General features: G+C 40.7%; 1 protein-coding gene across 3 annotated transcripts in view; it reads left to right on the top strand.

Annotated features, from left to right (window-relative positions):
* PARG (poly(ADP-ribose) glycohydrolase) overlaps positions 1-22,690 on the top strand; it is a 114,724-nt gene extending 92,034 nt beyond the window's left edge. For 2 of the 3 annotated variants that reach the window (XM_010820699.4, XM_010820698.4), the window contains exons 16-18: positions 8,496-8,601; positions 20,847-20,975; positions 21,657-22,690. In XM_010820699.4, coding sequence (XP_010819001.2) covers positions 8,496-8,601; positions 20,847-20,975; positions 21,657-21,811 — 390 coding nt within the window. In that variant the 3' untranslated portion in view covers positions 21,812-22,690. 3 annotated transcript variants of the gene reach the window in all.
* Positions 22,691-23,004: the final 314 nt, after the last annotated feature.

The following is a 23,004-nucleotide window of genomic DNA, read 5'->3' as shown; positions in this document are numbered from 1 at the left end:
GACTGTTCTTTGATATGTCAACAGTTATAATTTCTCTTTTATATGACTCATGATACTAAGGAATATCTTTTAGGTACCTTTTAAACGTGAGCCTGCTTTCACTGTCTAAACCCTTGCCTTAAAGCAGTTGTTTCCAAGCACATGGTGTTTTTATTACATAGCATATCAAGTAGAATGAGATTTATATTCAGCTTTTCATCAAAAGTGTTTGTGACTGTGTCACATGGTCATTGATAGTAGAAGACATTTATAATCAGTGGGTGTGGGGGTCCTAGGATACCAGGGAGCCCTAATGCAATCTAGTATCCTTATAAGAAGAGATTAGGTCATACAAAAAAAAAAATTAGGAGTGCATGCGCACAGAATGAATCCCATGTATGGGTCTACATGCAGGTGACCGTCTGCACGCCGAGGAGAGGGGTCTCAAAAGAAACCAAGCATGTTAACACCCTGACCTTGAACTTCTAGTCTCCTAAACTGAGAAAAGTAATGTCTGTTGTTTTACTCGCATAGTCTGTGTGGTACTTTGTTATGGCAAGAAATATATGGAAAGTTTAGAGAGACGTGTATGAAAAGGAAATGTATTTAACCATTATTGTACATTAACACACATTTCAAGGTTCTTTTTTTTATGGATAATATTTATATTCCCACAAATACTTTCCTGCAGGAGCTGGATCATTCACTTTTACAAATATAACCCTGGACATAAATAAATATTCTCATTTTTAATTCCCTATGGCTAACCGATGACACCACGACTTGGAGAGCATAGTAAATTAAATGTTTTACATCTCACTGTGTTTTGTAAACTTAGGTTTAAAGCAGAACTCTATATTAAATCACTTCAGAGATAACTTGTACAGTGCTTTTTTTTTTTTTGTATGCCAGAAAGAAACTAGACAGAATCAGAAAAACTCCATTTCTCCAAATGAAGCAATAGACCAGTTTTCCCGTCAGAAGTCAGTGTGGGTCCCTGAACTCTGGGGGCTTGCTGAAGTCAGTGTGGGTCCCTGAACTCTGGGGCTTGCTGAAGTCAGTGTGGGTCCCTGAACTCTGGGGGCTTGCTGAAGTCAGTGTGGGTCCCTGAACTCTGGGGGCTTGCTGAAGTCAGTGTGGGTCTCTGAACTCTGAGGGCTTGCTACTTTTAGGCAGTACTCAGCTTCCTGGGTGGTGCAGTGGTGATGAGTCTGCCTGCCAGGGTAGGAGACGTGGGTTGAGTCCCTGGGTTGGGAAGATTCCCCTGAAGGAGGAAATGGCAATCTGCTCCTATATTCTTGCCTGGAAAATTCCATGGACAGAGGAGCCTAGTGGACTATAGGCCATGGGGTTGCAGAGAATCAGACTAAACTGAGCGACTGAGGACATACACACACAACAGATAACAATTGAAGGGCAGTCCCACAAAGCGCTTTATCATCCCTGGAAACAACTGACTCTACCCAGGCTCCTCCCAGCCTGTTGGACCCACATCATGACTGACGAGAAGAGTCGGTTTTTAAAGCGACGAGTCAGACTCCTTGCATCTGACTAATACTGTGAAGCGTGCTTTAAAATTGTGAAAGGTCAGCTAGGTAACATTCTCCAGGAGAACTGTCTTTGGATTGGAAAGATTTATGACTCCAGGTTGTAAAAGTGGCACATAGCTCAGCAAAGGAAGAAAGAAATCATCTGTGGAAAGTTGTGTTTAGCCGTGTTAGATTCAATCCAATAAGATTAAGTAACGAATATATTCTATGGAGTCATCTGGATCAGAAATTTAACAAAGTGAGGAGACCATCTGGGCAGGAAATCACCATTTACCTTTTAAAAACTAATGTATTGATTTTGTTGTTTTTGTTATTATCACCAAATTCAGGAGAGGATTGTTACAGTGCTTGGTTAACAAAACCGAGCAGTCCTTGCTGTTGCTAGTTCAAAGAAGTTCAACATCTGATCATTTATAATTTTTTCTTGAAGTCTGTGTTACTTTACTTTTCAGGAATATTGGTTCAAAATGTATCATTTTTAGTGAGTTTTCCCTTCAGTTTCTCAATGTATAGAATCAGAATAACCATAGAAATATAAAATCTAATCTCTGACTTCACACATGGGAAATCTAAGGTCTAAATGATGTTTTCATTTTATATTGCAACTTGAAAAGGCAATATCTATTTACTGAGGTTACAGTTATTTTAAAGACAAGAAAATCATCTATAATTTTACCTTTCAAATAATTGTTTTCACTTTTGTAGGACTTTCCACACAAATGTTAAGTTTCATATAAATGTGTTCAAAAGTGATATAAATATTGTATTTATTTAATTTATCCATAATTTTATTTTTCAAACTTTCTAATGATCTTCATAATAATATGTTTAATGGCCATAAAATTAGTTGGGTTGAATATGAGGACTTAGCTGATACACTAAGACTTAGCTATTAGTTTCTTAACTAAACTAATAGGTGGTCCCAGGGTTCTCTATTATATGCAGGGTAGTAAACATCTTTGAGGAGCTGCCCTGCTGGCTCAGATGGTAAAGAATCTGCCTGCAGTGCAGGAGACCTGCATTCAGTCCCTGGGTTGGGAAAATCCCTTGGAGAAGAGAATGGCTACCCACTCCAGTATCGTTGCCTGGAGAATCCCACGGACAGAGGAGCCTGGCAAGCTACAGTCCATGGGGTCGCAAAGAATCAGACATGAATGAGCAACTAACGCTTTCACTTTAAACATCTTTGTACAGTTGTTATTTAATCAAATAAAAGAAATGTACAAAGAAGAAATTTATAAAATTGTTACTGAATCTAAGGATAATTTTAAGACTTAGTATTACTTTATTCTCTTCTAAAAGGTTCTTTAGTTCAGTTCAGTTGCTCAGTCGTGTCTGGCTCTTCGACCCCTTGGACTGCAGCATGCCAGGCCTCCCTGTCCTTCACCAACTCCCAGAGTTTACTCAAACTCATGTCCATTGAGTTGGTGATGCCATCCAACCATCTCATCCTCTGTCATCCCCTTTTCCTCCCGCTTTCAATCTTTCCCAGCATCAGGGTCTTTCCAGTGAGTCAGATCTTTACATCAAGTGGTCAAAGTATTAGAGTTTCAGCTTCAGCATCAGTCCTTCCAGTGAATACTCAGGACTGATTTCCTTTAGGATGGACTGGTTGGATCTCCTTGCAGTCCAAGGGACTCTCAAGAGTCTTCTCCAACACCACAGTTCAGAAGCATCAATTCTTCGGTGCTCAGCTTTCTTTATAGTCCAGATATCACATCCATACATGACTACTGGAAAAACCATAGCTTTGACTAGACGAACCTTTGTTGGCAAAGTAATGTCCCTGCTTTTTAGTATGCTGTCTAGGTTGGTCCTAACTTTCCTTCCAAGGAGCAAGCATCTTTTAATTTCATGGCTGCAGTCACCATCTGCAGTGATTTTGGAGCCCCCAAAAGTAAAGTCTGTCATTGTTTCCATTGTTTCCCCATCTATTGCCGTGAAGTGATGGGACCAGATGCCATGATCTTCGTTTTCTGATTGTTAAGTTTTAAGCAACTTTTTCACTCTCCTCTTCCACTTTCATAAGAGGCTCTTTAGTTCTTCTTCGCTTTCTGCCCTAAGGGTGGTGTCATCTGCATATCTGAGGTTATTGATATTTCTCTTGGCAATCTTGATTCCAGCTTGTGCTTCATCCAGCCCAGCATTTCTCATGATGTACTCTGCATATAAGTTAAATAAGCAGGGTGACAATATACAGCCTTGACATACTCCTTTCCTGATTTGGAACCAGTCTGTTGTTCCATGTCCAGTTCTAACTGTTGCTTCTTGACCTGCATACAGATTTCTCAGGAGGCAGGTCGGGTGGTCTGATATTTCCATCTCTTGAAGAATTTTCCAGAGCTTATTGTGATCCACACAGTCAAAGGCTTTGGCATAGTCAATAAATCAGAAATAGATGTTTTTCTGGAACTCTCGCTTTTTTGATGATCCAGCACATATTGGCAATTTGATCTCTGGTTCCTCTGCCTTTTCTAAATCCATCTTGAACATCTGGAAGTTCACGGTTCACATACTGTTGTAGCCTGGCTTGGAGAATTTTGAGCATTACTTTGCTAGTGTGTGAGATGAGTGCAATTGTGTGGTAGTTTGAACAATCTTTGTCATTGCCTTTCTTTGGGATTGGAATGAAAACTGACCTTTTCCAGTCTCTGTGGCCATTGCTGAGTTTTCCAAATTTGCTGGCATATTGAGTGCAGCACTTTCACAGCATCATCTTTCAGGATTTGAAATAGCTCAACTGGAATTCCATCACCTCCACTAGCTTTGTTTGTAGTGATGCTCCCTAAGGCCCACTTGACTTCAAACTCCAGGATGTCTGGCTCTAGGTGAGTGATCACACCATCGTGATTATCTGGGTCGTGAAGGTCTTTTTTGTGCAGTTCTTCTATGTATTGTTGCCACCTCTTCTTAATATCTCTGCCTCTCAGGTTCATACCGTTTCTGTCCTTTAAAAGACTCTAAAGGCACTTAAAACACCGTGCTGCAGCCATGGGGTTGCAGACTTGGACGCCACTGAGCGACCGAGCACCTGGGCCTTGCTTGTGGCGCGTGGGGTCAGGTCCCTGACCAGGGATCACCCCCAAGCCTTCTGCATTGGGAGCGTGGAGTCTTAGGCACTGGGCCACCAGGGACTTCCCTTTAGGCGCTTTTTATATTTGTTTTTAAGAAATCACTGTATTCTAAAACATAAAATCATTATCAGTATGAACTATGTATTAGTTTGTTAGACAAATATGTTATATTGACTTAATATACAACTCCTTAGGACAGTAATTAAATTATTAATCTAGAAAACAGTATAATGTATTACACTATAATGAAGGGCATAATTTAGTGACATTGTCTTAGGCTAAAATTGGCTTTGCAGCCCGAGTTCTTCAGTTTGTGTCTGCTCGTGCATGTGTGTGGCAGGGATGTTTGCACAGAATATTCACCTGAATACCATCTATTTCCTGGGCCCAGTTCTGGGCCTGTAGGTTTTGAAAATTGTTTTCTGTTTCCTTTTTCAATTTCTTGGCTTCCTTCCCATATCTCTTTTTACCACTTCCCAGCTGGGCTCTAGTTTTTAATTGTAGATACCAGTATTTTCCTCCTGCCACTTGCTTCTCAAGGCTCCCCTCGGCAACCTTCAGGATTCCAAAATTCCCTCTCTTTTTACCTTCCCATCAAAACTCATTTCACTCAGTCATGTCCAAGTCTTTGCAACCCCGTGGACTATATAGTCCATGGAACTCTCTAGGCCAAAATATTGGAGTGGGTAGCATCTCCCTTCTCCAGGGATCTTCCCAAACCAGAGACTGAACCCAGGTCTTCCACATTGTGGGCGGATTCTTTATGAACTGAACCACCAGGGAAGCCCAAGAACACTGGAGTGGGTAGCATACCCCTTCTCCAGCAGATCTTCCCGACCCGGGAATTGAATCGGGGTCTCCTGCATTTCAGGCAGATTCTTTACCAACTGAGCTATCAGTGAAGCCCCATTCTGAGCAAGGAATATTTATTGGTATCTTCTACTTACTGAGGTTTGAATGCTTCTTCTTTTTCCCACTTTTAAGTAGTTTATTAGTAAAAAATAAATAGCTCTGTTATGGTGAATGTCAGGCTGCGATGAGAGTTTAATAAGCAAGGTTTCTTTTACTGCTCTGATTAATCTTCTCAAGTGCTCTGGCTCATGTGGAGAAATATTTGCTGCCAGTGTGGAGCTCTTGAGAACTCCTAGCACATTCCCCTATGAAGAAAGAACTTGACAATTCTTTTGCCATCTCTGTCATTACCTGATCTTTGTTTCTTACCAAAGAAGCTCAGTTATTATCCTGATTAGTGGCCCCATCCTGGTCTCTGACATGTGAGGGATCTCTCTCCTTACTGGGGAATGGAGAGAAGCAAGGGTTGTCCCTCTAAAGGGGACTCAGAGGAGTTTGCTGCTCCTCTCTGATTTCTGACCTTGGAAGTGGTCGGTTTAAACACAATAAAAGAATTTTGTAACAACAGCCAAGATATGGAAGCAACCCAAGTGCCATGCCCATCATCAGATAAATGGATAATGTATACAATGAAATATTACTCAACCATTAAAAAGAATGAAATTCTACCTTTTACAGCAATGTGGATGGGCCTAGAGAGTATTTATGCTTGATGAAATAAGAGAAAGACAAATACTATATGATATCACTTATATGTGGGCTTCCCTGGTGGCTCAGATGGTAAAGAATCCGCCGGCAATGCAGGAGACCTGGGTTTGATCCCTGGGTTGGAAAGACCCCTGGAGGAGGGCATGGCAACCCACTCCAGTATTCTTGCCTGGAGAATCCCCATGGACAGAGGAGCCTGGTTGGCTACAGTTCATGGGGTTACAAAGAGTCGGATATGACTGAGTGACTAAGCACAGCACAGCATCATTTACGTGTGGAATCTAAAAAGCAATACAGGTGATGTATATGCAAAACAGACTCACAGATATAAACTAGTGGTTCTGTAAGGGGGTGGGGGGGAGCACGTTAGGGCTATGGATTGAGAGATACACACTACATAAAATAGGAAAGCACAGGGAATTATAGCCATTATCTTGTAATAACTTTTAATAGAGTATAATCTGAAAATACTGAATCGCTTTGCTGTATACCTGAAACTAATATAATAAATCAATTAGACCTCTATAAAAAGGAACTTTGTATTTAATCATTAGTTACTCTTTTACCTATTTTACATCATTTAATTTCTATCTGATTACCTTTTTAAAGTTTTATTTGATCAAAACAAATGCAGGATAACTTCAGTTTTATAGTTTGTTTCTGTTGTGGCCATTTTTCAAGTTTTTTTTTTTAGTAAAATTGGTTAGGTTTTGCTTCTGATAATCTAAATATTTCAAATTCTCTGTTTTTTGGCTTTAGTTTTACTGAGCTATTTTTGCTTGTTAAAGACAGTTTAGCCCAGATATGTAGAGATAGCAGTATTGGAAGAGACTAAAGTCGTTCTGATGGCATAAAGCAGAAAACATTAACTAGGAGGCTAACAAGTTTCCCTCCTCACCGGGGCATGTTTGCAGACTTGGGCAGGAAAGCAATGGCAAAGTTGTGTCTCTTCTGACGGAAAGTCTACTCCCTTTGTTGGCATGAAGGCAGAGAATCTGTCTCTTTCAAGAAGAACCTGCTCAGAAAAATTGAGCTCTTTGATAGTTTTGACCTGAAAGAGATTTTCAAAAGCTCTATGCATCTGATTATACAGGTAATTTGTGAGCTCTAGTGTAAGCTCTGTACCACAGCATTGAATAATGGTCTGGTACCAACTTATAATTAATATCTGCCAGGATTTACAGCCTTTGAGGAGGTGGAAGAAATAGCCTTGTTAATCCATCCAGACAGTGTGTCAAATAAATTTTTATACCTTTGTAGCAACTTCAGAGTGCGATTTACAGTATTACGTGTGGGTTTCGTAGAAGCATCTTTCTTTATCCTTGGTTTTTCTCTGGGAACATCTGTCACACATGGTTCTTTTTATTTTATTTACTATTATACATAAGATATATTTCAGGCTTTGCTTGGTACTTGAGAAAGCCCAGGGGATATTTGCTTTGCTATTATATTAAACCTCTTAACATAGTCTGATAGTTTCAGAAAACTAAGAACCCTTAGGAGGCAGAAAGACCAACTAGCCTGACAGCAAAGAAATGGAAATCAGAAACTCTAGGACCTTAAACTGCAATCTTCTCATATATAAAATGAGCTGTTCATTTAATTAATATGCAGCCAGCATCCTCAGGATATACTGTACTTTTTGCAGGTAACTGGCAAATTTTAAAATAATCTAGCTTAAAATACAGCTGTGAAACTAGAGTCTTGGAGCTGGAAGGGATTTTAAAGGTTATCTTATAGCCAGGCATAGGAGTCCCTTTTATATATAGGGACTCATTTTAAATATAGTCGCTTAAGTGTTTCAGTGGCAAGAAGCACATTTAAAAGCTAACCACAGTTATTAATCTAGCCCCAATAATTCAGAGAGTGCTGAGGAAGCATAATAGTAATAACTCTTTACTGTAATGAAAAATAGTAATCAAAAGTTTTCAAATAAAACACTGTCTTAAATGCCTTTCTGTCCATTAGCCCCTCATAGTTCGTAACTGGAATCCCATTAATTCTTGAAATATCTCTGATACTTTCATTTATATTTGTTTGAACTGGGGAAGGGGGAAAACTGAGACCCCCTTAAGGGGGTATTGGCTTTAGGGCTTTGATTTGCCCAGCATCAGAGCAAATCAGTAATTAGAGCCGATCGTTTCTTACTCTCTTCCTTCTGTTATCCCAGGATTTTTTCTTTTTTCCCCTCTCCTTTGGCCCCCAGGGAAAAAAGGAGAGAGAGAGAGAGATAACATAAGCTTGATAATGGATACTGATCCTAGACCATCAGTCAGAAATACTGCTAGTGTCTAGTCACTCACATTGCTTTGATGTTTCTTTCATCCTTCAGGCTTACTGTGGATTTCTTCGTCCTGGAGTTTCTTCAGAGAACCTGTCTGCAGTGGCTACAGGAAACTGGGGCTGTGGTGCCTTTGGGGGTGATGCTAGACTAAAAGGTGAGTGAGTCAGTTGTTATAAGAAGGATAATAGTTTTTTGATTAAGGATTAGAGTTAGTCCTTCTAACCAGATTTCTATTGGTCTATCATAATAAGGGACCACAAAAATCTAAAAGAAAAGAAAAAGAATATTTGATACAATCGTTTTTTTATTATGTATGCAGGAATCTGTATTTTTATTTTTAAATCTGTATTTTTATTCCCTGCAGAGGTCACTTATGTCTTTGATCTATCAGACACAGCATTTAGTTGAATAAAGAGGCCAAAATGACTGTGAAGTTTCAACCCAAACCACCCACACAAGCACATCCCTTTACGGTAGTGAGTTTTATGGACAGAGCTGTTCCACTGAGTGACTCGTTCATTCACCAGACTTACGGCAGGTCTGCCACTCTCTAGGCACTGTGGTAGGTTCTGAGAATACAAAGGTGAATAAGATGTGGTCCCTGCTTTGGAATTCACGGTCTAGCATATGAGAGGGAGGCATGGACAAATGCAACATACAGAAAGGAGCGCTTTAATAGAGGTGCGTGACGTGCGGGCATGCAGCCCGGGAGAGCTGCGTGAGGAGGCATTTGGTGCTCCAGAAGGATGAACATTTCTTGCACTTCAGGTTTGTACCTATCAACGGAGCTGTTGGTTATTTTTCATATTATGACATTTTTTTTCCTCTCAAGAGTATCAGTTATAGAAAACAGTATTATATTATTACTTAGGATGGCTACTATTCTGGGTCAACCCAGCTGGTCTGACACAAGCTGAGGGTGCTGCAGTACAGCCCCGACACTCCTTGGAGTCAGTGCAGACCCCACAAGGCACGGGCATGCCTCCTCTGCTAGACCACCCCTACTTCAGGCTCCAGCTGCAAGTCTGAGGCTGGGCTGTCCTGCGAGGGCCACCTGCACCTCTGATCAGCCAGCTACCAGTGGGGAGGTTCCCTCAAGCCCCTAAGGAACTCACAGAACCCAGGAAGGTGCTGTGACAATTGTGTTACAAAGGATATACATAGGGTGAGATGGGGAGGGAATACAGAGCTTCCGTGCCCCGCCCCTGTGGTGTCAAAACATATAACTTTCCCAGCACATGAATGTGTTTGTTAGGCAGCTCCACCAACCTTTGGTGTCCAGAGTTTGTATGTGGGCTTCATTACATGGGTGCCATTGGCCATCACTGGCCATGCTCCAGCTCTCCCTCTCCCTAGAGTTCAGTGACTGAAAGCACAATCCTCAAGCAGTTAGAGGCCCACTGGCAGTCACTGTCACCAGCGTAACAAATACCCTGTCACTCAGGTCAGTTCAGTTCAGTCACTCAGTTCTGTCCGACTCTTTGTGACCCATGGACTGCAGCACGCCAGGCCTCCCTGTCCATCACCAACTCCCAGAGTTCACTCAAACCCATGTCCATTGAGTCGTGATGACATCCAACCATTGCATCCTCTGTCGTCGTCCTGTTCTTCTGCCCTCAATCTTTCCCAGTATTGTGTCTTTTCAAATGAGTCAGTTCTTCGCATCAGGTGGCCAAAGTATTGGAGTTTCAGCTTCAAAATCAGTCCTTCCAATGAAAACCCAGGACTGATTTCCTTTAGGATGGACTGGTTGGATCTCCTTGCAGTTCAAGGGACTCTCAAGAGTCTTCTCCAACACCATAGTTCAAAAGCATCAATTCTTTGGCGCTCAGCTTTCTTTATAGTCCAACTCTCACATCCATACATGACCACTGGAAAAACCATAGCTTTGACTCAGGAAATGGCAAAGGTTTTAAAGCTCCTGCCAGGAACCCAGGACAAAAATCTGACAGATTTTTTGTTTATACTACAGTTGACAAAGTAACAAGAAAACAAAGCAAATATAAAACAGCCAACTGGCCTTGATAGCTAAACTATGGATAGTTTAGCTAGACAGATACAGATGAAATCCTTCTCAAATCCTTCTCCTTGGGAATTTCTCTGTACCAGTTCGTGTAATCATTTCACGTTAGTGGAATCACACTGTGTATGCTATGCTCTGACCTCCTCTTTTAGAAAGCCCTATAGTCTCATGATGGCTTGCAACACCAAAAAGTGTCCGCAGTTTTTAATAGCTACGTAGTATTCTGTTGTATGTACCTCATATGCCATTGTTTATTTCACCAATTCTCCATTCATAGTTTTTTTATTTTATATAAGCAATACTATAATATATAATTATATATGTTATACATAATTATTTTCTTAGGGTTAATTCCTAGAAGTGAAATTAATGACTCAAAGGACAGGGATACAACATATTTTAATATTTACCACAAACTGTTCTTCTGAAAGGCAGTATCAATTTACAGTGTCTTCTTTGCAAAGGCGATCTCACCACTGTAGGGTTTTTTCAATCTTCTTAATTTCTCTGAGGTTCAGTAGTTTTCATATGTTTTATTGGTCATTTTTGTTTTGCGAATTGCTTGTTCATGTCATCTGCCCATTTAGCTTTTAGTCAGCAGATTTGGTTTTCATTGGCTTGTAATAACTCTTTGTATATTAAGAAATATTAATTATCTGTCATCCAACTTAGCAACTGAATAACGTATGTTACAGGTATTTTTCTCTGTTTTTTCATTTATTTCAGCCTGTTGAGTTGTGATCAGCCTGTTGTCCTATAGGGTTAATTTTTATGTGTTTACATTTTTGTGACACGCTTAAAAAAATTTCTTCTATTCCTTATTCTAAAGACTTTCACAGACATTTTCTTCATATTCAAAAATAAAAACCACATTATTAGTTTCAGTGTTTTGAATGTCTATAGGAGAAAGAATTTCTGGTTTTTATTTTATGAAATTCTTTATCATCCTGAATTTGTTTGAGGAAACCTGTTTTTCACTCTGGACTTATTGATCTTATGACAGACACTTTTTTCTGTTTTTCTCTTAAGTAAAATAAATGAGTAGATTCACATCATCAATCCAGAAGCCAGGTCTGCCACAAGCCTTGGTCATTTGTGATGGACAATTTGAGAAGCTTTATAAATGTGTTCATTTTGTTTCTTTTGTTTATGGTGTAAAAAAAGCCTTTCAGACTGCAGTTTTGCTTGCTCTGGTGACTGTTGAGGGTAGTATTCCAAGATTTTCATTGTGTAATTTATTTTCACAATTATCAACAATTTCTGTTGTGAGCATGTTTTTTCCAGTTTTATTAAAAAATAATTGACATACAGAACTATAAAGTTGAAGATGTCCAACATAATGATTTGACTTACATCGTGAAATTAGTATCAAGTAGGTTTAGTGAATATCCATCATCTTTTATACAGAGGCAACATTAAAGAAGTAGAACAATTTTTTTTCCTTGTGATGAGAATTCTCAGGATTTATTCTCCCTTGCAACTTTCATTTATGATGTACAGCAGTGTTAATTATCTTTATCATGTTGTACATCACATTCCTAGTACTTATTTATCTTGTAACTGAAGTCTGTACCTTTTGGCTACCTTCATTTAATTCGCTCTCCCCCCACCTCCTACCTTTGGTAGCCAGAAATCTGATCATATTTCCCTGTGCTTTTATTTGTCTTTAAAGTATGATTGGCCTACAGCTCTGCTAGTTCTTGGTACACAACAGTGATTCTATGTTTCTATACATTTCAAAACGATCTCCATGATAAGTCTGGTTGTCTTCTGTCACCATGCGAAGACCTTACATAACGGCCAACTGTTTTCCCTACACTGTACGTTCATACCCATGACCCCCTCCCGCCTCCCTTCTGGCAGCCGCCTGTCTGTTCTCTCTATTTGTTACTGTTTCTGTTTGATTAGGTTTGTTCATATGTTTTGTTTTTAGATTCAGCCCATAAGTGAAATCGTACAGTATTTGTCTTTGGTTTATTTCACTTAGGATAATACACTGTGCTGCTTCTGCTAAGTTGCTTCAGTTATGTCCGACTCTGTGTGACCCCATAGACGGCAGCCCACCAGGCTCCCCCGTCCCTGGGATTCTCCAGGCAAGAACCCTGGAGTGGGTTGCCATTTCCTTCTCCAATGCATGAAAGTGAACAGTGAAAGTGAAGTCGCTCAGTCGTGGCTGACTCCCAGCGACCCCATGGCCTGCAGCCCAGCAGGCTCCTCCGTCCGTGGGACTTTCCAGGCAAGAGGACTGGTCTGGGTCCATCCATGTTGTTGCGTGGGGCAAGGTTTCATTGTTCTTTTATGGCCAAGTAGCAGTTCCCTGTATATATATATACACCACGTCTTTATCCACTCATCTACTGAGGAGCACTTGGGTTGCCTCCATGTTTGTGAACAATGCTGCACTGAACGCAGGGTACATACATCTTACAAGTTGCATTCAAGTTGTCTGCAGAGAGTGGAATGGCTATTATTGGACTTCAGAGATACCACTGAGTTAATGGATCTGGGAAATGGCTCTGGGAACTTTTTTTAACTCTCTGGGAGTTGCCGATAACCAGCCAGGTTTAAGAAATACTGCGTTCTCTGCTTTAGTGTTGCATAGTCACCCTTCAATCTGTGGCCTCATTTCTAAGATGAGGAAACCAAGGTTTTATGCAGAGGCTAATAAAACTGCCCAAAGAAACACAGCTAACAATCAGAACCAGCATGCATATTTGGCCTATTTTCCTCAAAAACCAGTACTGTGGTTGTGGTTGTGATTAGACAACATGCTGAAAGCATTCTGTGTTGTACTAAGTGCTTTCCTTAGATGTATTAGTTCATCACAGCCTACTAGGTATGAGGTATTTTTGTCTTTGTGACGTAACTGAGGCAACGAGGTCAATAGCCTCAGGTCACAAGGGTAGCAAGTGGCAGGACTAGGATTCAAACCAGGATTGACACCCAAGAGTTCAGTGTCTGTGCTTTTACAATCTCATCTGTATTGGCCACAAACTCTGTATCTAGATTTAGATTTGGAAATTGCCACTGTAGAAATGGTGGCTGAATTCTTGATGTGAGTACTATTAAGGCACCAAAGATTGAGGCTTTCATAATATCCACTGGAGGATTGGGAGTGGTTGGGAGGGTCACATGGTGAAGTCGCTCAGTCGTGTCCGACTCTTTGTGACCCCATGGACTATAGCCTACCAGGCTCCTCTGTCCATGGGATTTTCCAGGCAATAGTACTGGAGTGGGTTGCCATTTCCTTCTCCAGGGGATCTTCCGACCCAGGGATCAAACCCGGGTCTCCCACATTGTAGACAGACGCTTAACCATCTGAGCCACCAGGGTCACAGGTACCAAGGTTAGAAACAGTAGCCAGGGCCTCCCTAGTGGGCCAGCAGTTATGAGTCCACCTTGCAGTGTAGGGCACACAAGTGTGATCCCTGGTCCAGGAAGATCCCATGTGCCACCGGGCAGCTAAGCCTCTGCGCCATAACTACTGAGCCTGTGCTCTAGAGCCTGCGAGCCCCAGCTGCTGAAGTCCAAGCACTCTAGAGCCCATGCTCTGCAACAAGAAAAGCCACCTCAGTGAGAAACCTGTGGGCTGCAGCTGTAGCCCCCGCTTGCCACAACCAGAGAAAGCCCACATGCAGGAACAAAGACCCAGTGCAGCCAAAAATAAACAATAATACTTTATTTTATATATATATTTAAAATCGGAGGAGGCAATGGCACCCCACTCCAGTACTCTTGCCTGGAAAATCCCATGGACGGAGGAGCCTGGTAGGGCTGCAGTCCATGGGGTCGCTAAGAGTTGGACACGACTGAGCGACTTCACTTTCACTGTTCACTTTCATGCATTGGAGGAGGCAATGGCAACCCACTCCAGTGTTCTTGCCTGGAGAATCCCAGGGACAGCAGAGCCTGGTGGGCTGCCGTCTATGGGGTCACACAGAGTCGGACACGACTGAAGTGACTTAGCATAGCGTAGCGTACATTTAAAATAAAAACAGTAGCCAGAGTGCAAGACCAATTAGAAAATAAGAGTTGGCCTAGAAGAGTGAGCAAAATGCTCCAGGGCTGGTAAACATGTTTGAGCTTTCACAGTAATCAAGACATGACCTCACAAAACAACTTGGGTTTCATGAGAAGGACATGAGTAACACTTTCAAATCTATACTAGCTTCCTGCTAGTGTGTATTTAAATAATGTAAATAAACAATTTGAGGAAATTCCTCTAACAGACATGTGGTAGGTTGGCTTGGAGCGTAGCAGGATGCCGTGGCATGGCAGCTTTCCAACAGAGTGGGTGAGGGAGAGCCCTGGGTCAGGCACCCCGTTCAGATCGCAGCTCCACCACTTTCTGGCTGTGTGACCTTAGACAAGTTGCTTAATCTTTTGATGCCCTTACTTCCTGATTTTCAAAATGGAGATAATGCTAATATTTACTCAGTTTTTGTAAGGATTGAGTTAATCTTTGTGAATCTTGAGCTTATCCTTGAAAAGCTGCTAGAACATTCCACATGCTACAGTACAGAGCTGTGTTAGCAGCTGTTACTGATGTTACCTGTTGATGGCCTCAGACAATACCTGTGTACAGGTGTCCATGCTTTTACTCATTTTTTGTTCGGTTCATTTGTTTTGAGATGACACTGTGACCGGTTTTTGATATTAGTGTAGTGTGTGTGAGTCGCTGAGTCGTGTCCGACGCTTTGCGACCCCATGGAATGCAACCCGACAGAATCCTCTGTCCATGGAATCCTCCAGGCAAGAATACTGGAGTGAGTTGCCATTCCCTTCTCCAGGGTATCTTCCTGACCCAGGGATCAAACCTGGGCCTTCTGCATTGCAGGTGGATTCTTTACCATCTGAACTACCAGGGAAGCCTTTTTTGATTATTCATACTTATTTGAAAATTTTATTGCTTAAGATTGATGCCAAAAAGAAAATTAAAACCAAACTCCCTGCAGGTTAGTTTAAGTGATTATTTTGGCACCTAGTTGTGCTTGAATTTGGGATTTGATGCTTTTGCATCGTTCTTGGAATCAGTCCACACATCCTATTAGGTCTGTGATTTATTCTCATCTAACTTGTGATGCAGGCGAGTTCACTTAAATCGTGAGACATAATTGTCTAGATGCGCAAAGACCTTGGCGATATAGTCAGGTCTGAAGACAGTTTTGTTTAAAATGATCTCTTGTTAGTGATTACTGATGGGTTTAAGGTCAAGATTGTTATATTTCTGAAAATTTACTCTGTATTTATAGTCTAATATCCAATGCAAGAAGAAAAGCTGTAATAGAGGCTATGGAATTCCATACCCTGAAAGAGTCTTTAGGGACGATCTGATTTGACTTCCTCTTTGCATAGATGGGGAAAATGCAGGCAAGAGAGTTAAGTGACTTGGCCAAAGTCCTAGAGCTTAGGTAGCTAGCAGAAAGGTGAGGCCTAAGCTCAGGTCTTCAGTCTCCAGTCCGAGCTTGTCTGCCACATGCTTTTGTTATCATCTGACCCAAACAGAAACGGATGGGAAATAAGAATGTAATGTAAATTGGTTCTCTTATTAGGATTCAGCCTCTTTTTGGTAGGTCTGTGAAACTTAACTCTGTGAGCCTATCCACAGGGACAGAATGGCCTGTGAAGCATTTAGAAAATAAACTCTATAGGGAGAAAAAAATAAATAAATAAACACTATAGGGAGATACATTTTAAATGTTCTTATTAATATTTTATTTTCATAAATGACAAATGACCAGTGATCTAGTATTTCTGTATGTAAGGGGAGAACAAGACTAGAAGGACTTTTCTTTGGGTCTTTCTCTCCTCTTAATAGAAAATACAGATAAATTTCATTCAAACCAAAAGATAAGAAATACCTCTTGGTAGAAGAAGATTACAATATATTGGTTTTCATTTTTATATGTAGTTTAGGTTAATTAGGAACCTTTTAAAATTGAGTGTACTGAAGCTTTAATGTTTGCGTAAGTTGGTTGAGCAATTTTAATTAAAATGTATCTGTATTTTGGGATCAGTTACTCCAAGATTAATGAGGCCTAGTCGTGGTGCCTCACATGTTATGCACACTCAATAAATATTAGTTTGGAAATTAGGAAATACTTTTGTATTCAGAGTCTTGTATGTATTATAACATCTTAGATTCTTTCTCAAATCTGGGGATACTCAGCCATATCAAATATACTAGTTCAAAGTTTTTTATTTTAGTTTGATCTCCTTGCTGTCCAGGGGACTCCCAAGAGTCTTCTCCAACACCACAGTTCAAACGTATCAATTCTTTGGCCTTCAGCTTTCTTTATGGTCCAACTCTCACATCCATACATGACTACTGGAGAAACCAAAGCTATGACTAGACGGACCTTTGTCAGTAAAGTAACATCTCTGCTTTTTAATATGCTATCTAGCTTCGTCATAGCTTTTCTTCCAAGGAGCAAGTGTCTTTTAATTTCATGGCTGCAGTGATTTTGGAGCTCAAGAAAATAGTCTTTCACTGTTTCCCCATCTATTTGCCATGAAGTGATGGGACCAGATGCCATGATCTTAGTTTTCTGATTGTTGAGTTTTAAGCCAACTTTTTCACTCTGCTCTTTCACTTTCATCAAGAGGCTCTTTCTTTAGTTCTTCTTCGCTTTCTGCCATAAGGGTGGTGTCATCTGCATATATGAGGTTATTGATATTTCTCCCGGCAATCTTGATTCCAGTTTGTGCTTCATCCAGTCCAGCATTTCACATGATGTACTCTGCATAGAAGTTAAATAAGCAGGGTGACAATATACAACCTTGACATTCTCCTTTTCCTATTTGGAACCAGTCTGTTGTTCCATGTCAGGTTCTAACTGTTGCTTCTTGGCCTGCATACAGATTTCTCAGGAGGCAGGTAAAGTGGTCTGATATTCCCATCTCTTTAAGAATTTTCCACAATTTGTTGTGATCCACACAAAGGCTTTAGCATAGTCAATGAATAAGAAGCAAATGTTTTTCTGGAATACTCTAGCTTTTTCTATGATCCAACAGATGTTGGCAACTTGATCTCTGGTTCCTCTGCCTTTTCTAAATCCAGCTTGAACATCTGGGTTCTCGGTTCCCATACTGTTGAAGCCTGGCTTGGAGAATTTTTCGTATTACCTTGCTAGCGTGTGAGATGAGTCAATTGCGCAGTACTTTGAGCATTCTTTGGCATTGCCTTTCTTTGGGATTGCAATGAAAACTGACCTTTTCCAGTTCTGTGGCCATCGCTGAGTTCTCCAAATTTGCTGGCACATTGAGTGAAGCACTTTCATGGCATCATCTTTTAGGATTTGAAATTCCAGCTCAGCTGGAATTCCATCACCTCCACTAGCTTTGATTGCAGTGATGCTTCCTAAGGCCCACTTGACTTTGAACTCCAGGATGTTTGGCTCTAGGTGAGTGATCACACCGTCCTGGTCATCTGGGTCATGAGGATCTTTTTTGTATAGTTCTTCTGTGTATTCTTGCCACTGTCTTTCATTGTGCCCATCTTTGCTTGAAATGTTCCCTTGGTATCTCTAATTTTCTTGAAGAGATCTCTAGGTTTTCCCATTTTATTGTTTTCCTCTATTTCTTTGCATTGATCACTTAGGAGGGTTTTCTTATCTCTCCTTGCTATTCTTTGGAGCTCTGCATTCAGATGCATATATCTTTCCTTTTCTCCTTTGCCTTTTGCTTCTCTTCTCAGCTATTTGTCAGGCCTTCTCAGGCAACCAGTTTGCCTTTTGCATTTCTTCTTCTTGGGGAGAGTTTTGGTCCCCACCTCCTGTACAGTGTTTCACATCTCCGCCCACAGTTCCTCAGGCCGCCTGTCAGATCTAATACTTTGAATCTGTTTCTCACTTCCACTGTACAAGCGTAAGGGATTTGATTTAGGTCCTACCTGACTGGTCTAGTGGTTTTCCCTACTTTCTTCAATTTAAGTCTGAATTTGGCAATAAGGAGTTCATCATCTGAGCCACAGTCAGCTCCCAGTCTTGTTTTTGCTGACTGTATAGAGCTTCTCCATCTTCAGCTGCAAAGAATATAATCAATCTGATTTCAGTATTGACCATCTGGTGATGTCCATGTGTAGAGTCATCTCTTGTGTTGTTGGAAGAGGGTGTTTGAGATGAACAGTGCGTTCTCTTGGCAGAACTCTGTTAGCCTTTGCCCTGCTTCATTTTGTACTCAAAAGCTAAACTTCTCTGTTACTCCAGGTGTTTCTTGACTTCCTACTTTTGCATTCTAACCCCCTATGATGAAAATGACACATGTTTGAAGAACACAGCATTCGTTGCCTTTGTCTGCTCTTCCCTCATAATTAGGGTGAGGTGTGCATTCTGAATCAGAGTAGCGCACAGGTGACTGTCTAGAGGCACTTGGTGGTCATCCGACTCCACTGGCGGCATTAACTTTGGTCACCTAGTCATGGTGTTATCTGATTTTTCTACTGTAGTGATATACTGATATTTTTTCCTTCCTTGTAGTTAATAAGTGGTCTGTGGGAAGACGCTTTGAGACAAAATTTCCCTTAGGTTTAGCATCCTTTATTGATCTTTGCCTGATCCGGTCTTTGCCATGATGAATGCAGAAAAGGGTTATCTTGTTCTAATATCTAACACTCCCTCTAGACTTACCAGTTAGGCTGTAGCTTTCTCACGTGAGCAGGAGCCCTTCCTCTCCATTTATTTATTATGTATTATCATTGTGGACTCAGTATTTTTTCAATGATTTGTAACTTACTACTATACATAATATTTTGCTGCTTCCCTCGCCCAGATTTGGCTAATAGATGCTCCTTCAAACTGGCTTCTATATCCTTAGGACAAGCACTCCTCAATTTCTCCGCATCTGGTTTGCAGTACTTCTTCACTTCCTGGTATAAAACATTCTGGGTTTATCTTGTACCGACCCTGTCCCAACCATGGAATCTAGTGTTCCTTGAGGAATCCAGCTCCTTTCAGGGGGAATGGCATTAGACCACTGTCTGGGCACTAGGGGTGCTAACTGCTGCTGGGATGTCTTCTTTTCGGCCCTTTCAGCAGACAAAACTAAGAAATACACATAGACACACACACGGATGTTCATAGTTAAAAGTCATGAGTACATACCGTGCCTTTCATTTCAATTGATAACCACAGAGTTACTTTTTTGTCTTTCCCATTCCATGTTTGCATGTCCCCTCTTCCATTCTGAGAACTATAACTCCCAGCAGCATCAACAAATCAACTCATTTTTTCAATCCTGAAATAAATTGTATTAATAGTCTCAGAATTGTTTCACCTATACTGCTATGGTAAGCACATCTAACAAAGAAAGTCTGGGATTTGTTTGCAGTTCTTTCCTCCTTGTCCAAGACTGAGGGCATCTCAGTCACATACTGTGTTCGTAAGTTACTTGGGCCAGTTCTTACGTTCGTTCTTCCCTTTTCCTTTCCCGGTAGTGCTTTTCCTTTGAAATAAAATTAGGCTCGTTTATTTCCATTTGCTTTCAGTTATAAGCTCCTCCCCATTCCCATTCTTAGCTTTTATGTTTTGAAGATGCTCTCAAAAATCAAAATTATATTTTGATTATATTTATCCTCCATAGTGTTTTAATTCGATTCCCACCTCCCCTTTTATGAAGGAAAAGATGTTACTAGCAACAGGGCATTTATTGTACCTGTGTTCATTTTTGATATTTAAAATAAATTTTGTCTTTTGAAATTAAGATTATAAAGGAATTTAGTTTTTGGAAATGTACTCTAGGCTCAGTGATTTGTACCTCTGATTCCTGGGGACAGGGCTTCTCCATGATTTTCCTATGCTAGCACACTGGAGTTTATGTCCAGTGTTATCAGTAACGTTCACTCCATGCTCTAGTGATTGGGTGGAGGTTGGAGTGTGGAAGGGACGGGGGTGTCTTCTGGAACCCATTTGGAGAACACCTGCTTGCTGTAGAGTTCACAAAAGCAGAACCTCCCAAGTACGTTGGTCGGGGAAAATCACAGACCTTTGGTACAAAAAACCAGTGACTATGTAGTAAGATAAATCAAGCAAGCAAACACAAATTTTAGTTCCAGATTAATGTAAGTGGGGGAAAACCACTTGACCGCCTTAAGGGTGCTGCTTCAGATGCACCTTCCTCTGTTGTTTTCCCACAAAGGTGCTTATGTGGGAATTCTGTGGCTTAATGAGATTCTCAGTAGCATGTCTGGAAAGTCACACAACCAGATGATTTATATTCATCCTCTATTTGCCATTTCTAATAACGTGTATATTAGGCTTATAAATCTTTAATCCAGGATATAGCTATGGCATGCCAGCTATAATTTAGCTGGCTGAAAGAACTAAAGGTATCCTGATGGGAAGTGTCATAATATAGCTGTGTTTTCCTCTGTGCTTCAGCCTTAATACAGATCCTGGCAGCTGCTGTAGCTGAGCGAGACGTGGTTTATTTCACCTTTGGGGACTCAGAACTGATGAGAGACATTTACAGCATGCATACATTCCTCACTGAGAGGAAACTGACTGTTGGTAAGTAGGGATGGTTGGTGTATAGATGGATTGTACACCATCCAGGAGGAGCACTTGCTAACTCTGGATGGATCCTAGTGGATAAGTAAGAATGGAAATGTGACTTCGGTGGGGGTGGGGGACAAGGTCTCAGAGGGACAATGCTTGCAGACCTTATTTTTCTGGCAAAATTTCATCCTCAATATTCAATGAGTATGTCAGCTTATTAAATTAAGGCCAAGATGTTGGAGTTGGTGTCCATTTTTACTTTTGTGTGTGTCAAAAACTGAATGAGGGGATGGTATTGAAAGGTACGTTAAAACCTGAGAGGCCGTACTCTGAGGCATGTTTATCAGACAGCCCAGCAGACGCTCCTTCTACTGTGTTTCAGCTGGACCTGGGAGGCCTTCCTGTCATGGAGCTAAATGTAAAATTAAAGTCGCCACGAACTCTGAAAAGGATGCATGGACGATGTACCATGTATAGCCTGCTGTAATTATGAACTAATAAGTAGTTTCTTTAAGGTATTTAAAATGTTTAGCTTTATATCAGGAAAGCCTTCCAGGCTTATGGACCTCATGCTCTATTTTCAAAAGCCAAATTTGAGCAAATGTTATTTAGGATAGAACTGGCGTGTTCTGTAGTCGATTTATCTATCTACGTATCCTAATGTGCAAACTGGTCTGGCTTTCTGCTCTTCAGGAGAAGTATATAAGCTGCTGCTACGATATTACAATGAAGAATGCAGAAACTGCTCCACCCCCGGACCAGACATCAAGCTTTATCCATTCATATACCATGCAGTTGAGTCCTGTACACAGACCACCAACCAGCCGGGACAAAGGACGGGGGCCTGAGGAGCCAAGTGACTAGACGCTCCCCACTTGTGTAACAAGAAGGTGTGACGTGTGAACTGACATGATATCCATGTGTATATAATCCGCGTTTGTAGGCAAGGATGCAGTCCCTTCCGCCCATGCAGCTGTCAGTACATCTGCGCCTCCTCCATCCCGACTTACATAGACTGAGACATACTTTGTTTCTTTTTTTTTCTATTTCAGCCCTGATTCTTTTATTTTTCTTTCTTTTGCCCATCAGACTTCTTGTGAAATTTCATCAGAGTTTGTGCTCAGCCTGGCAGGTGTCTTTTTTGATGCCTAAATATACAAATCACCTCTGCAGCTAGCAGATGCCACGGAAGGTGGTGGAACCCTAGGAGCTGTAACTGAGTCTGCTGCAGATCTCCCTCTGAGCCTCTCACCCCTACCCTGTTATCATTGTGGTGGTGGAGGTTTTTTGATTTTTGAAATAAGAGTTGGGTTTGTTAAATAATACAGATCTCCTAGGTTAAGAGTTTTATATTTAAGAATACTTTTCAAAAAGTTATTTTGAGATATCACCTTTATTTGTAATGGTAATTTGCCTGTCCCTTTTCCCCTGATCAATTTGTATTGACTGTTTTTGGAAATTGACCCAAATGAAAGGAAATATGAGAATAAGAGTTTCCCAAATGGTGTTTAAAAACAAACAGGTTCAAGACACGCGAAGGACCTCGTTTCCTGGGATTTTTTTTCTTTTTCTTTTTTTGAATTAGGATTATTGTTTGTTCCTTGGTGCTTGAGACATATTCATATAACCAAAGTTTAGGAACTGGGAACTTCGTGGTGATTTGTACATATTGAAGTTTCTCTGGTACTCAAAGGTTATGTAGTTAATAAATTTTCATTAACAAGTCATTTGTCAAACTCTTACATCATCTAATATATATATATACATATGTGTTCTTTTCTTTAAGTGTATCTACATGCAAGCACATAAAATATAAATAAAACTGTAATTGTGGAAATGATTAGATTTAGGCTTTATTAGGGGCTCTGTTTAAAATCTTTTATTTAAAATTGTGTCCATTTAAAACAGGCAACAAGCATAAATAATAATGTCTCTCAGAAGTTAAAAAGCCAATGCCAGTTCTGTGCTAATTGAGAGCAGAGTTTAATCGCAAAAGCACTTATTATTTCTAAAGAAATTCTAAACCATACTATTGAAGTTC

This window comes from Bos taurus, chromosome 28 (assembly GCF_002263795.3).
Source record: "Bos taurus isolate L1 Dominette 01449 registration number 42190680 breed Hereford chromosome 28, ARS-UCD2.0, whole genome shotgun sequence".
Classification (NCBI taxonomy): domain Eukaryota; kingdom Metazoa; phylum Chordata; class Mammalia; order Artiodactyla; family Bovidae; genus Bos; species Bos taurus.
Note: the sequence above shows the minus strand (reverse complement) of the source record. Positions and strands in the feature narration are given on the sequence as shown.